At 47.2% G+C, this 16,200-nt stretch overlaps 1 protein-coding gene across 1 annotated transcript in view; it reads left to right on the forward strand.

Moving 5' to 3' along the window:
- Nucleotides 1–211: 211 nt before the first annotated feature.
- The window catches only part of LOC139384436 (sodium/hydrogen exchanger 5-like), a 76,521-nt gene continuing 60,532 nt past the window's right edge, over nucleotides 212–16,200 (forward strand). Inside the window, exon 1 of the mRNA XM_071129201.1 lies at nucleotides 212–581. Coding sequence (XP_070985302.1) covers nucleotides 212–581 — 370 coding nt within the window. The remainder of the gene's footprint in view (nucleotides 582–16,200) is intronic.

A 16,200-nucleotide genomic window follows, 5' to 3' on the forward strand; every position in this document is an offset into this window, starting at 1 on the left:
GCCAGCCGGTAGAGGCTCGACTGTGTTACCGCTAGCGTACCGCTTAATGAGAGAGTGAAAGAGAGAGAGAGGTGTTGTTGATATTGTACACTGGTGACAGGTATCGTCCCTTACGTCGTGTCCTTCTTATCTTACCTCCGGTACTCCCCTTGATGGTGTGTATAAAGAGAGAATAGAAGATGACGCGAGGCTGAGTGAGTTTAACGGGAAGATGCTCCTCGTCAGTGTGCCTGTGCTCCTTCTGCTTTCGGTAGTCGGTAAAGATGCGGCTGACCTCCCCGCGACAGAGGTGTCGTTTCTTCCGGACCTGGAGCTGCGTAGCGGGGGACAACCCGGTCCGTCGCTACCCGCTTCTCCGACCACCTCTCTAGACCGCTTCCAGGTTCAGCCCCGGGAGGAGTATGCCTCGCCGGGTATTGCCTTGCCCCGGTCCGCCGAGGAACCGTCCGCGACCACGGAGGACGGCGGCGAGTCGCACCGCCACGGCGGGGGGTTTCAGATGGTGCAGTGGGAATGGAGCTATGTTCAGACGCCTTACATTATCGCTATATGGATCCTGGTGGCCAGCGTCGCGAAAATCCGTAAGTGGGGACATTTGACCCTATTCTCTGAATGTACTGGCATTATAACCGAGTTACCAAGCAACCATTTGCTGTTTGTGATATCCCGCAGTCTATAAAAGCTATTTTAGCAAACCGATAAATATGGCTATGACACATGCAGGGCTGTTTTAGTCTATTTGACGATCTTAAACTATTTTAAACGTAAAGTTCGATGTAACAGGAATGACCAGCGACACTAAAGATAAGTCATTCTAGATGAATGGTCAGCTAGGTATTTACAGAGAAGTCCTTCTAGATGAATGGTCAGCTAGGTATTTATAGAGAAGTCCTTCTAGATGAATGGTCAGCTAGGTATTTACAGAGAAGTCCTTCTAGATGAATGGTCAGCTAGGTATTTACAGAGAAGTCCTTCTAGATGAATGGTCAGCTAGGTATTTACAGAGAAGTCCTTCTAGATGAATGGTCAGCTAGGTATTTATAGAGAAGTCCTTCTAGATGAATGGTCAGCTAGGTATTTACAGAGAAGTCCTTCTAGATGAATGGTCAGCTAGGTATTTACAGAGAAGTCCTTCTAGATGAATGGTCAGCTAGGTATTTACAGAGAAGTCCTTCTAGATGAATGGTCAGCTAGGTATTTATAGAGAAGTCCTTCTAGATGAATGGTCAGCTAGGTATTTATAGAGAAGTCCTTCTAGATGAATGGTCAGCTAGGTATTTATAGAGAAGTCCTTCTAGATGAATGGTCAGCTAGGTATTTATAGAGAAGTCCTTCTAGATGAATGGTCAGCTAGGTATTTAAAGAGAAGTCCTTCTAGATGAATGGTCAGCTAGGTATTTATAGAGAAGTCCTTCTAGATGAATGGTCAGCTAGGTATTTACAGAGAAGTCCTTCTAGATGAATGGTCAGCTAGGTATTTACAGAGAAGTCCTTCTAGATTAATGATCAGCTAGGTATTTACAGAGAAGTCCTTCTAGATTAATGATCAGCTAGGTATTTATAGAGAAGTCCTTCTAGATGAATGGTCAGCTAGGTATTTATAGAGAAGTCCTTCTAGATTAATGATCAGCTAGGTATTTACAGAGAAGTCCTTCTAGATGAATGGTCAGCTAGGTATTTAAAGAGAAGTCCTAGATGTAATGGTCAGCTAGGTATTTAAAGAGAAGTCCTAGATGTAATGGTCAGCTAGGTATTTAAAGAGAAGTCCTAGATGTAATGGTCAGCTAGGTATTTATAGAGAAGTCCTTCTAGATGAATGGTCAGCTAGGTATTTACAGAGAAGTCCTTCTAGATGAATGGTCAGCTAGGTATTTACAGAGAAGTCCTTCTAGATTAATGATCAGCTAGGTATTTATAGAGAAGTCCTTCTAGATGAATGGTCAGCTAGGTATTTACAGAGAAGTCCTTCTAGATTAATGATCAGCTAGGTATTTATAGAGAAGTCCTTCTAGATTAATGGTCAGCTAGGTATTTACAGAGAAGTCCTTCTAGATGAATGGTCAGCTAGGTATTTAAAGAGAAGTCCTTCTAGATTAATGATCAGCTAGGTATTTATAGAGAAGTCCTTCTAGATGAATGGTCAGCTAGGTATTTACAGAGAAGTCCTTATAGATGAATGGTCAGCTAGGTATTTACAGAGAAGTCCTTCTAGATGAATGGTCAGCTAGGTATTTATAGAGAAGTCCTTCTAGATGAATGGTCAGCTATGTATTTATAGAGAAGTCCATCTAGATGTAATGGTCAGCTAGGTACAGTGGGGCAAAAAAATATTTAGTCAGCCACCAATTGTGCAAGTTCTCCCACTTAAAAAGATGAGAGAGGCCTGTAATTTTCATCATAGGTACACTTCAACTATGGCAGACAAAATGAGAAAAAAAATCCAGAAAATCACATTGTAGGATTTTTTAATTAATTTATTTGCAAATTATGGTGGAAAATAAGGCCTCTCTCATCTTTTTAAGTGGGAGAACTTGCACACTTGGTGGCTGACTAAATACTTGTTTGCCCCACTGTATGTGCATGTTACATGTTACTTAATGGGTTGGTTATGTGGGCTTCCTCTAACCAATCGCTTTCTACTACATATAATAATAATACGATTAAATTAAATCTCTACATTAAAAAAAAAACAAGTTTTATCAATTCCGGTCATTCCAATACATGTAATACCCCTTGATCTTCAAGAATAGTATTTATTGTTTGCCGAATAGTTTTACCTGAGCAGAACCCCGTAAAACGAAGGAAGTATGACCCAGTCCCATTCTGTTGTTTGTCAGTGTGTTGTCATGGAGAACTGATTGGGGCTCGTTGATTCGGGTTGAAAAATAAATGCTTCGCTCATGGATTGGCTGGCTTTGAGCACTGCTGAAAAGTGCTATTTTACATGTGATACATGAATGTCATGCGCTGAATTTGCTACAGACCTCTTGTTTACCTTTTAGTTGGTGACAATTTGATATCTTGATAATATGCAGCTGTTTAAAGGGGAACTCCACAGATGAGACAATAACAAAACGGCCGCCCGCCTCTGTTTTAGTGAAAAGCTGAGGGATGGGGCATGGAGAAATATATCCACTCTCAGATTAAACAGACAGAGCAGTGGATACAAGGACTGACCATCCATGATATCAACATTATAGTTATAACCATGTTATGAGACTATACAGGACTGACCATCCATGATATCAACATTATAGTTATAACCATGTTATGAGACTATACAGGACTGACCATCCAAGATATCAACATTATAGTTATAACCATGTTATGAGGCTATACAGGACTGGCCATCCATGATATCAACATTATAGTTATAACCATGTTATGAGGCTATACAGGACTGACCATCCATGATATCAACATTATAGTTATAACCATGTTATGAGGCTATACAGGACTGACCATCCATGATATCAACATTATAGTTATAACCATGTTATGAGGCTATACAGGACTGACCATCCATGATGTCAACGTTATAGTTATAACCATGTTATGAGGCTATACAAGGACTGACCATCCATGATATCAACATTATAGTTATAACCATGTTATGAGGCTATACAGGACTGACCATCCATGATATCAACATTATAGTTATAACCATGTTATGAGGCTATACAGGACTGACCATCCATGATATCAACATTATAGTTATAACCATGTTATGAGGCTATACAGGACTGACCATCCATGATATCAACATTATAGTTATAACCATGTTATGAGGCTATACAGGACTGACCATCCATGATGTCAACGTTATAGTTATAACCATGTTATGAGGCTATACAGGACTGACCATCCATGATATCAACATTATAGTTATAACCATGTTATGAGACTATATAGGACCATCCATGATATCAACATTATAGTTATAACCATGTTATGAGGCTATACAGGACTGACCATCCATGATATCAACATTATAGTTATAACCATGTTATGAGACTATACAGGACTGACCATCCATGATATCAACATTATAGTTATAACCATGTTATGAGGCTATACAGGACTGACCATCCATGATATCAACATTATAGTTATAACCATGTTATGAGGCTATACAGGACTGAACATCCATGATATCAACATTATAGTTATAACCATGTTATGAGGCTATACAGGACTGACCATCCATGATATCAACATTATAGTTATAACCATGTTATGAGACTATACAGGACTGACCATCCATGATATCAACATTATAGTTATAACCATGTTATGAGGCTATACAGGATTGAGCATCCATGATATCAACATTATAGTTATAACCATGTTATGAGGCTATACAGGACTGACCATCCATGATATCAACATTATAGTTATAACCATGTTATGAGACTATACAGGACTGACCATCCATGATATCAACATTATAGTTACAACCATGTTATGAGGCTATACAGGAATGACCATCCATGATATCAACATTATAGTTATAACCATGTTATGAGACTATACAGGACTGACCATCCATGATATCAACATTATAGTTATAACCATGTTATGAGGCTATACAGGACTGACCATCCATGATATCAACATTATAGTTATAGTAGTACCAATACTACTACCATCTCTACTGTACCAATACTACTACCATCTCTACTGTACCAATACTACTACCACCTCAACTGTACCAGTACTACTACCATCTCTACTGTACCAGTACCAATACTACTACCATCTCTACTGTACCAATACTACTACCATCTCTACTGTACCAGTACTACTACCACCTCTACTGTACCAATACTACTACCATCTCTACTGTACCAATACTACTACCACCTCTACTGTACCAGTACCAATACTACTACCATCTCTACTGTACCAGTACTACTACCATCTCTACTGTACCAGTACTACTACCATCTCTACTGTACCAGTACTACTACCATCTCTACTGTACCAGTACCCATACTACTACCATCTCTACTGTACCCATACTACTACCATCTCTACTGTACCAATACTACTACCATCTCTACTGTACCAATACTACTACCATCTCTACTGTACCAGTACTACTACCATCTCTACTGTACCAGTACTACTACCATCTCTACTGTACCAGTACTACTACCATCTCTACTGTACCAATACTACTACCATCTCTACTGTACCAATACTACTACCACCTCTACTGTACCAATACTACTACCATCTCTACTGTACCAGTACTACTACCATCTATACTGTACCAGTACTACTACCATCTCTACTGTACCAGTACCAATACTACTACCATCTCTACCGTACCAATACTACTACCATCTCTACTGTACCAATACTACTACCATCTCTACTGTACCAATACTACTACCACCTCTACTGTACCAATACTACTACCACCTCTACTGTACCAATACTACTACCACCTCTACTGTACCAATACTACTACCATCTCTACTGTACCAGTACTACTACCATCTCTACTGTACCAGTACCACTACCACCTCTACTGTACCAATACTACTACCATCTCTACTGTACCAGTACTACTACCATCTATACTGTACCAGTACTACTACCATCTATACTGTACCAGTACTACTACCATCTCTACTGTACCAGTACTACTACCACCTCTACTGTACCAGTACTACTACCATCTCTACTGTACCAGTACTACTACCATCTCTACTACACCAATACTACTACCACCTCTACTGTACCAATACTACTACCATCTCTACTGTACCAGTACTACTACCATCTCTACTGTACCAATACTACTACCATCTCTACTGTACCAGTACTACTACCATCTATACTGTACCAGTACTACTACCATCTCTACTGTACCAGTACTACTACCATCTCTACTGTACCAGTACTACTACCACCTCTACTGTACCAGTACTACTACCACCTCAACTGTACCAGTACTACTACCATCTCTACTGTACCAGTACTACTACCATCTCTACTGTACCAGTACTACTACCATCTCTACTGTACCAGTACTACTACCATCTCTACTGTACCAGTACTACTACCATCTCTACTGTACCAGTACTACTACCATCTCTACTGTACCAGTACTACTAGCGTCTCTGAATACAACAGGTGTAGAGCTTACAGTGAAATGTTTACCTACAAGCCCAACAATGCAGTTTTCAGAAAAATACCTAAACAAAAGTAAGAGATAAGAAAAACAAATAATTGTTTAGCTGCCTGACACAGCCAGTGAGACCCAAACAATGGGACTAGCAGCTCCTTCATATGTCAACTCTCTCTCTCTGTCCCTCTATACTCTCTCTCTGCCTTACACAGCCAGTGTCCTCTCTCTCTGTCCCTCTATACTCTCTCTCTGCCTGACACAGCCAGTGAGACCCAAACAATGGGACTAGCAGCTCCTTCATATGTCAACTCTCTCTCTCTGTCCCTCTATACTCTCTCTCTGCCTTACACAGCCAGTGTCCTCTCTCTCTGTCCCTCTATACTCTCTCTCTGCCTGACACAGCCAGTGAGACCCAAACAATGGGACTAGCAGCTCCTTCAATATGTCTGGTCTCTGTCCTCTCTCTCTGTCCCTCTATACTCTCTCTCTGCCTGACACAGCCAGTGAGACCCAAACAATGGGACTAGCAGCTCCTTCAATATGTCTGGTCTCTGTCCTCTCTCTCTGTCCCTCTATCCTCTCTCTCTGTCCCTCTATTCTCTCTCTCTCTGTCCCTTTATCCTCTCTCTCTGCCTGACACAGCCAGTGTCCTCTCTCTCTGTCCCTCTATTCTCTCTCTCTGTCCCTCTATCTTCTCTCTCTGCCTGACACAGCCAGTGTCCTCTCTCTCTGTCCCTCTATACTCTCTCTCTGCCTGACACAGCCAGTGAGACCCAAACAATGGGACTAGCAGCTCCTTCATATGTCAACTCTCTCTCTCTCTCTCTGTCCCTATATCCTCTCTCTCTCTGTCCCTCTATCCTCTCTTTCTCTGTCCCTCTATCCTCTCTTTCTCTGTCCCTCTATCCTCTCTCTCTGTCCCTCTGTCCCCTCTCTCTCTGTCCCTCTGTCCTCTCTCTCTGTCCCTCTGTCCTCTCTCTCTGTCCCTCTGTCCTCTCTCTCTGTCCCTCTATCCTCTCTCTCTGTCCCTCTGTCCTCTCTCTCTGTCCCTCTATCCTCTCTCTCTGTCCCTCTATCCTCTCTCTCTGTCCCTCTATCCTCTCTCTCTGTCCCTCTATCCTCTCTCTGTCCCTCTATCCTGTCTCTCTGTCCCTCTATCCTCTGTCTTTCTGTCCCTCTATCCTCTCTCTCTCTGTCCCTCTATCCTCTCTCTCTGTCCCTCTATCCTCTCTCTCTATGCCCCTCTATCCTGTCTCTCTGCCCCTCTATCCTGTCTCTCTGTCCCTCTATCCTCTCTCTATGTCCCTCTATTCTGTCTCTGTCCCTCTATTATCTCTCTCGGTCCCTCTATCCTCTCTCTCTGTCCCTCTATCCCCTCTCTCTGTCCCTCTATCTCGGTCCCTCTATCCTCTCTCTCTGTCCCTCTATCCTCTCTCTGTGTCCCTCTATCCTCTCTCTGTCCCTCAATCCTGTATCTCTGTCCCTCTATCCTCTCTCTCTATCCTCTCTCTCTGTCCCTCTATACTCTCTCTATCTTTTTCCCTGCTGTGTTTCTCCCTGCAGTGTTTCTCCCTGCAGTGTTTCTCCCTGCTGTGTTTCTCCCTCTCTCTCCCTGCTGTGTTTCTCCCTGCTGTGTTTCTCCCTGCAGTGTTTCTCCCTCTCTCTCCCTGCTGTGTTTCTCCCTCTCTCTCCCTGCTGTGTTTCTCCCTGCAGTGTTTCTCCCTCTCTCTCCCTGCAGTGTTTCTCCCTCTCTCTCCCTGCAGTGTTTCTCCCTCTCTCTCCCTGCAGTGTTTCTCCCTCTCTCTCCCTGCTGTGTTTCTCCCTCTCTCTCCCTGCTGTTTCTCTCCCTGCAGTGTTTCTCCCTCTTTCTCCCTGCTGTGTTTCTCCCTGTAGTGTTTCTCCCTCTCTCTCCCTGCTGTGTTTCTCCCTCTCTCTCCCTGCTGTGTTTCTCCCTGCAGTGTTTCTCCCTCTCTCTCCCTGCTGTGTCTCTCCCTGCTGTGTTTCTCCCTCTCTCTCCCTGCAGTGTTCTCCCTCTCTCTCCCTGCAGTGTTTCTCCCTCTCTCTCCCTGCTGTGTTTCTCCCTGCTGTGTTTCTCCCTGCTGTGTTTCTCCCTGCTGTGTTTTTCCCTGCAGTGTTTCTCCCTCTTTCTCCCTGCTGTGTTTCCCCCTGCTGTGTTTCTCCCTCTCTCTCCCTGCTGTGTTTCTCCCTCTCTCTCCCTGCAGTGTTTCTCCCTCTCTCTCCCTGCAGTGTTTCTCCCTCTCTCTCCCTGCTGTGTTTCTCCCTCTCTCTCCCTGCAGTGTTTCTCCCTCTCTCTCCCTGCAGTGTTTCTCCCTCTCTCCCCCTGCTGTGTTTCTCCCTCTCTCTCCCTGCTGTGTTTCTCCCTCTCTCTCCCTGCAGTGTTTCTCCCTCTCTCTCCCTGCAGTGTTTCTCCCTCTCTCCCCCTGCTGTGTTTCTCCCTCTCTCTCCCTGCTGTTTCTCTCCCTGCAGTGTTTCTCCCTCTCTCTCCCTGCTGTGTCTCTCCCTGCTGTGTTTCTCCCTCTCTCTCCCTGCAGTGTTCTCCCTCTCTCTCCCTGCAGTGTTTCTCCCTCTCTCTCCCTGCTGTGTTTCTCCCTGCTGTGTTTCTCCCTGCTGTGTTTCTCCCTGCTGTGTTTTTCCCTGCAGTGTTTCTCCCTCTTTCTCCCTGCTGTGTTTCCCCCTGCTGTGTTTCTCCCTCTCTCTCCCTGCTGTGTTTCTCCCTCTCTCTCCCTGCAGTGTTTCTCCCTCTCTCTCCCTGCAGTGTTTCTCCCTCTCTCTCCCTGCTGTGTTTCTCCCTCTCTCTCCCTGCAGTGTTTCTCCCTCTCTCTCCCTGCAGTGTTTCTCCCTCTCTCCCCCTGCTGTGTTTCTCCCTCTCTCTCCCTGCAGTGTTTCTCCCTGCTGTGTTTCTCCCTCTCTCTCCCTGCAGTGTTTCCCCCTGCTGTGTTTCTCCCTCTCTCTCCCTGCTGTGTTTCTCCCTCTCTCTCCCTGCTGTGTTTCTCCCTCTCTCTCCCTGCAGTGTTTCTCCCTCTCTCTCCCTGCAGTGTTTCTCCCTCTCTCTCCCTGCAGTGTTTCTCCCTCTCTCTCCCTGCAGTGTTTCTCCCTCTCTCTCCCTGCAGTGTTTCTCCCTCTCTCTCCCTGCTGTGTCTCTCCCTGCAGTGTTTCTCCCTGCAGTGTTTCTCCCTCTCTCTCCCTGCTGTGTTTCTCCCTCTCTCTCCCTGCAGTGTTTCTCCCTCTCTCTCCCTGCAGTGTTTCTCCCTCTCTCTCCCTGCAGTGTTTCTCCCTCTCTCTCCCTGCTGTGTTTCTCCCTCTCTCTCCCTGCAGTGTTTCTCCCTGCTGTTTCTCTCCCTGCAGTGTTTCTCCCTCTTTCTCCCTGCTGTGTTTCTCCCTGCAGTGTTTCTCCCTCTCTCTCCCTGCTGTGTTTCTCCCTCTCTCTCCCTGCTGTGTTTCTCCCTGCAGTGTTTCTCCCTCTCTCTCCCTGCTGTCTCTCTCCCTGCTGTGTTTCTCCCTCACTCTCCCTGCAGTGTTTCTCCCTCTCTCTCCCTGCTGTGTTTCTCCCTGCTGTGTTTCTCCCTGCTGTGTTTCTCCCTGCTGTGTTTTTCCCTGCAGTGTTTCTCCCTCTTTCTCCCTGCTGTGTTTCCCCCTGCAGTGTTTCTCCCTCTCTCTCCCTGCTGTGTTTCTCCCTCTCTCTCCCTGCAGTGTTTCTCCCTCTCTCTCCCTGCAGTGTTTCTCCCTCTCTCTCCCTGCAGTGTTTCTCCCTCTCTCTCCCTGCTGTGTTTCTCCCTCTCTCTCCCTGCTGTGTTTCTCCCTCTCTCTCCCTGCAGTGTTTCTCCCTCTCTCTCCCTGCTGTGTTTCTCCCTCTCTCTCCCTGCTGTATTTCTCCCTGCTGTGTTTCTCCCTCTCTCTCCCTGCAGTGTTTCTCCCTCTCTCTCCCTGCTGTGTTTCTCCCTCTCTCTCCCTGCTGTATTTCTCCCTGCTGTGTTTCTCCCTCTCTCCCCCTGCAGTGTTTCTCCCTCTCTCTCCCTGCAGTGTTTCTCCCTCTCTCTCCCTGCTGTGTTTCTCCCTCTCTCTCCCTGCAGTGTTTCTCCCTCTCTCTCCCTGCTGTGTTTCTCCCTGCAGTGTTTCTCCCTCTCTCTCCCTGCAGTGTTTCTCCCTCTCTCTCCCTGCAGTGTTTCTCCCTCTCTCTCCCTGCTGTGTTTCTCCCTGCAGTGTTTCTCCCTCTCTCTCCCTGCAGTGTTTCTCCCTCTCTCTCCCTGCTGTGTTTCTCCCTGCAGTGTTTCTCCCTCTCTCTCCCTGCTGTGTTTCTCCCTCTCTCTCCCTGCTGTGTTTCTCCCTCTCTCTCCCTGCTGTGTTTCTCCCTCTCTCTCCCTGCAGTGTTTCTCCCTCTCTCTCCCTGCTGTGTTTCTCCCTGCAGTGTTTCTCCCTCTCTCTCCCTGCAGTGTTTCTCCCTCTCTCTCCCTGCAGTGTTTCTCCCTCTCTCTCCCTGCAGTGTTTCTCCCTCTCTCTCCCTGCACTGTTTCTCCCTCTCTCTCCCTGCAGTGTTTCTCCCTCTCTCTCCCTGCAGTGTTTCTCCCTCTCTCTCCCTGCTCTGTGTCAACTATATAGGGAATAGTATGCCATTTAGGATGTACCCTGTGAGATGCTCTCCTGAATAGTAGCTTGGAATACATAAAGGTGCTTATGTAATGGCAGAGAATGGATGGTCTCTGCAGTGAGGTGCTGTCTGCCATAACACCTACAGTGCAGTGCATTATGGGACCTGGTCAGATGTAGTGCATTATGGGACCTGGTCAGATGTAGTGCATTATGGGACCTGGTCAGATGTAGTGCATTATGGGACCTGGTCAGATGTAGTGCGTTATGGGACCTGGTCAGATGTAGTGCGTTATGGGACCTGGTCAGATGTAGTGCATTATGGGACCTGGTCAGATGTAGTGCATTATGGGACCTGGTCAGATGTAGTGCATTATGGGACCTGGTCAGATGTAGTGCATTATGGGACCTGGTCAGATGTAGTGCATTATGGGACCTGGTCAGATGTAGTGCATTATGGGACCTGTTCAGATGTAGTGCATTATGGGACCTGGTCAGATGTAGTGCGTTATGGGACCTGGTCAGATGTAGTGCGTTATGGGACCTGGTCAGATGTAGTGCATTATGGGACCTGGTCAGATGTAGTGCATTATGGGACCTGGTCAGATGTAGTGCATTATGGGACCTGGTCAGATGTAGTGCATTATGGGACCTGGTCAGATGTAGTGCATTATGGGACCTGGTCAGATGTAGTGCATTATGGGACCTGTTCAGATGTAGTGCATTATGGGACCTGGTCAGATGTAGTGCGTTATGGGACCTGGTCAGATGTAGTGCGTTATGGGACCTGGTCAGATGTAGTGCGTTATGGGACCTGGTCAGATGTAGTGCATTATGGGACCTGGTCAGATGTAGTGCATTATGGGACCTGGTCAGATGTAGTGCATTATGGGACCTGGTCAGATGTAGTGCATTATGGGACCTGGTCAGATGTAGTGCGTTATGGGACCTGGTCAGATGTAGTGCGTTATGGGACCTGGTCAGATGTAGTGCGTTATGGGACCTGGTCAGATGTAGTGCATTATGGGACCTGGTCAGATGTAGTGCATTATGGGACCTGGTCAGATGTAGTGCATTATGGGACCTGTTCAGATGTAGTGCATTATGGGACCTGGTCAGATGTAGTGCATTATGGGACCTGGTCAGATGTAGTGCATTATGGGACCTGGTGTACCTATTTATTTTACCTTTATTTAACTAGGCAAGTCAGTTAAGAACAAATTCTTATTTTCAGTGACGGCCTACCGGGGAACAGTGGGTTAACTGCCTTGTTCAGGGGAACAGTGGGTTAACTGCCTTGTACAGGGGAACAGTGGGTTAACTGCCTTGTTCAGGGGAACAGTGGGTTAACAGCCTTGTTCAGGGGAACAGTGGGTTAACTGCCTTGTTCAGGGGAACAGTGGGTTAACTGCCTTGTTCAGGGGAACAGTGGGTTAACTGCCTTGTTCAGGGGAACAGTGGGTTAACTGCCTTGTTCAGGGGAACAGTGGGTTAACTGCCTTGTTCAGGGGCAGAATGACAGATTTTTACCTTGTCAGCTCGGGGATTCGATCTCACAACCTTTCGGTTACTAGTACAAAGCTCTAACCACTAGTCTACCTGCCACCCCTCCACTCTAACCACTAGGCTACCTGCCACCCCTCCACTCTAACCACTAGTCTACCTGCCGTCCCTCCACTCTAACCACTAGGCTACCTGCCTCCCCTCCACTCTAACCACTAGTCTACCTGCCGCCCCTCCACTCTAACCACTAGTCTACCTGCCGCCCCTCCACTCTAACCACTAGGCTACCTGCCACCCCTCCACTCTAACCACTAGACTACCTGCCGCCCCTCCACTCTAACCACTAGGCTACCTGCCTCCCCTCCACTCTAACCACTAGTCTACCTGCCGCCCCTCCACTCTAACCACTAGTCTACCTGCCGCCCCTCCACTCTAACCACTAGGCTACCTGCCACCCCTCCACTCTAACCACTAGTCTACCTGCCGTCCCTCCACTCTAACCACTAGGCTACCTGCCTCCCCTCCACTCTAACCACTAGGCTACCTGCCGCCCCTCCACTCTAACCACTAGTCTACCTGCCGCCCCTCCACTCTAACCACTAGTCTACCTGCCGTCCCTCCACTCTAACCCCTAGGCTACCTGCCGTCCCTCCACTCTACCCACTAGTCTAGCTGCCGCCCCAGTATAAAGAGAGAAGCCATTTGGGGTAATCTGTTGTCAGGGTATTTGTCATTCTGACCTCATGTTGCCATGGTTACCTCAGGAGGGCAGCTAATAGACAGTCCTGATGAACAAAACCTAATCTACCTCAGGAGACTGAAAAGATTTGGCATGGGTCCTCAGATCCTCAAAAGGTTTTACAGCTGCACCATCGAGAGCATCCTGACGGGTTGCATCACTGCCTGGTATGGCAACTGCTCGGCCTCCGACCGCAAGGCACTACCGAGGGTAGTGCGTACGGCCCAGTACATCACCAGGGCCAAGCTTCCTGCCATTCAGGACCTCTATACCAGGTGGTGTCAGAGGAAGGCCCTAAAAATTGTCAAAGCCACCAGCCTCTAGACTGTTCTCTCTCTGTCCCTCTCTCTCTGTCCCTCTCTCTCCCCTCTCTAGTCTCTCTGTCTCTCTGTCCCTCTCTCTCCCATCTCTCTCTCTCTACTCTCTCTCTCTCTCTACTCTCTCTCTCTGTTCTCTCTCTCCCCTCTCTCTCTGTTATCTCTCTCCCCTCTCTCCCTCTCCTCTCTCTCTCCATCTATTCTCTCTCTTTGTCTCCCCTCTCTCTCTCCTCTCTATCTGTCCATCTCTCTCTCCTCTCTCTGTCCCTCTCTCTCCTCTCTCTCTGTCCCTCTCTCTCTCCTCTCTGTCCCTCTCTCTCTCCTCTCTCTTTCTCCTCTCTCTCCTCTCTCTCTCTCTTCTCTCCTCTCTCTCCTTTATCTTTCTCTCTCTCTCTCTCTCTCTCTCTCTCTCTCTCTCTCTCTCTCTCTCTCTCTCTCTCTCTCTCTCCTCTCTCTCTCTCTCTCCTCTCTCTCTCTCCTCTCTCTATCCCCTCCCTCGCTTCTCTATCTCTCTCCTCTCTCCCCTCTCTCTCCCCTTTCTCTATCTATTCTCTCTCCCTCTATATTCTGTCTCTCGTTATCTATCTTCTCTCTTTGCTTTCTCTCCCCCTCCCTCTCTCATCATCTTTCTCTCTCCTCTCTCTCCTTTCTCTCTCTCTCTCTCTCTCTCTCTCTCTCTCTCTCTCTCCTCTCTCCCTTCCCCCTCCTCTCTCTCCTCTCTCTCCCCTCTCTCCCCTCTCTCTCTCCTCTCTCTCCTCTCTCTCTCTCTTCTCTCCTCTCTCTCCTTTATCTTTCTCTCTCTCTCTCTCTCTCCTCTCTCTATCCCCTCCCTCGCTTCTCTATCTCTCTCTCCTCTCTCTCCTCTCTCTCCTTTATCTTTCTCTCTTATCTTTCTTTCCCTCTCTCTCCTCTCTCTCTCTCTTCTCTCCTCTCTCCTTTATCTTTCTCTCTCTCTCTCTCCTCTCTCTCTCTCCTCTCTCTATCCCCTCCCTCACTTCTCTATCTCCCTCTCCTCTCTCTCCTCTCTCTCTCCTCCTCTCTCTCCACCTCTCTCTCCTCTCTCTCTCTCTTCTCTCCTTTATCTATCCCCTCCCTCGCTTCTCTATCTCTCTCTCCTCTCTCTCCTCTCTCTCATCTCTCTCCCCTTTCTCTATCTATTCTCTCTCCCTCTATATTCTGTCTCTCGTTATCTATCTTCTATCTTTGCTTTATCTCTCCCCCTCCCTCTCTCATCTATCTCTCTCCTATCTCTCTCCCTCTCTCTCTGCATGTCTATTTCTATCTCTCTATTCTTGTCCTCTCTCTCTCTCTCTCTCCTCTATTGGCATGATAAGTCAGTAAGTGACATTGCCAAAGAAAGGAGAACACAGAGAGAACACAGTGTAGTTAATTATAGTTCTCATTGACTCCTATATTATGCAGTTTTACCTTCCTCTGTTCTGACAGTACCCGAATAAGTCTCTCTGGAGTTTAGCAGACTGAGCTGAGGACAGTCTGTTCTCCATGGGCTAACAGGTAACAGTCTCTCTGGGGTTTAGCAGACTGAGCTGAGGACAGTCTGTTCTCCATGGACTAACAGGTATCAGTCTCTCTGGGGTTTAGCAGACTGAGCTGAGGACAGTCTGTTCTCCATGGGCTAACAGGTAACAGTCTCTCTGGGGTTTAGCAGACTGAGCTGAGGACAGTCTGTTCTCCATGGGCTAACAGGTATCAGTCTCTCTGGGGTTTAGCAGACTGAGCTGAGGACAGTCTGTTCTCCATGGGCTAACAGGTAACAGTCTCTCTTATAATTCACCCTGCCGTCACCTTCTTCTGGTCGTAAAATAACCCAAGAACTTCCAATGTACCAGCTGTCAGTCTTAGAGCCCACCCTACATTCAGTCACTGTCTGTCCCTCAGGAGACATCTGTCTGTCCCTCAGGAGACATCTGTCTGTCCCTCAGGAGACATCTGTCTGTCCCTCAGGAGACATCTGTCTGTCCCTCAGGAGACATCTGGCTGTCCCTCAGGAGATATCTGGCTGTCCCTCAGGAGACATCTGGCTGTCCCTCAGGAGACATCTGTCTGTCCCTCAGGAGACATCTGTCTGTCCCTCAGGTTGTATCAGGAGACATCTAGCTGCTAAAACACGGCATGTTGATTTCTCTTCAGACATTTAGGTTTTCTAATTCTTCGTATTATTTAATAATTTTTGGGGAAGAATGAATTTGTTATGTCAGAATATGTGTCACAGTTTGACAGATAATGCAGCCCTGTTTCTATCTCTTTGTGGGGGCAGAATGAGCACAGCCTGTCCTCTCTAGGCCAGGTCTACCAGCCTGTCCTCTCTGGGCAGCCAGGTCTACCAGCCTGTCCTCTCTGGGCAGCCAGGTCTACCAGCCTGTCCTCTCTGGGCAGCCATGTCTACCAGCCTGTCCTCTCTGGGCAGCCAGGTTTACCAGCCTGTCCTCTCTGGGCAGCCAGGTTTACCAGCCTGTCCTCTCTGGGCCAGGTCTACCAGACTGTGCTCGCTGAGTCTGTACATAGTTAGTGTTTTCCATCAATCACGGTGGTCAAATAGTCTGCAACCATCTACTCTCTGTTTTAGAGCCAAATAACATTGAAGCATTTTTTGTGTGATTTCTTTTCCAATAGGTGATATATGTTTGCTTTGTGCTGTCCTGAGGGAGACTTGTCTGGGTTGGGAGTGGTTAGTTTATTGGACCTTGGAACCAGGTGGCTGATTGGGACTCTTCTCTACAGTCACCTCTTGGCAGTTGAGGGCTTTGTAATGGGGGGGGGGGGGGGGGGTCAGGTGTTTATAAATTAATTTAACATTTGGTGACTCTTTTCTGGATATTAATCAGAAGAGAGAATTGGCCTGATTCTGTTGCTAGGAGTTTTTCCCTACACTGCCA

This window comes from Oncorhynchus clarkii, chromosome 26, assembly GCF_045791955.1.
Source record: "Oncorhynchus clarkii lewisi isolate Uvic-CL-2024 chromosome 26, UVic_Ocla_1.0, whole genome shotgun sequence".
Taxonomy (NCBI): domain Eukaryota; kingdom Metazoa; phylum Chordata; class Actinopteri; order Salmoniformes; family Salmonidae; genus Oncorhynchus; species Oncorhynchus clarkii.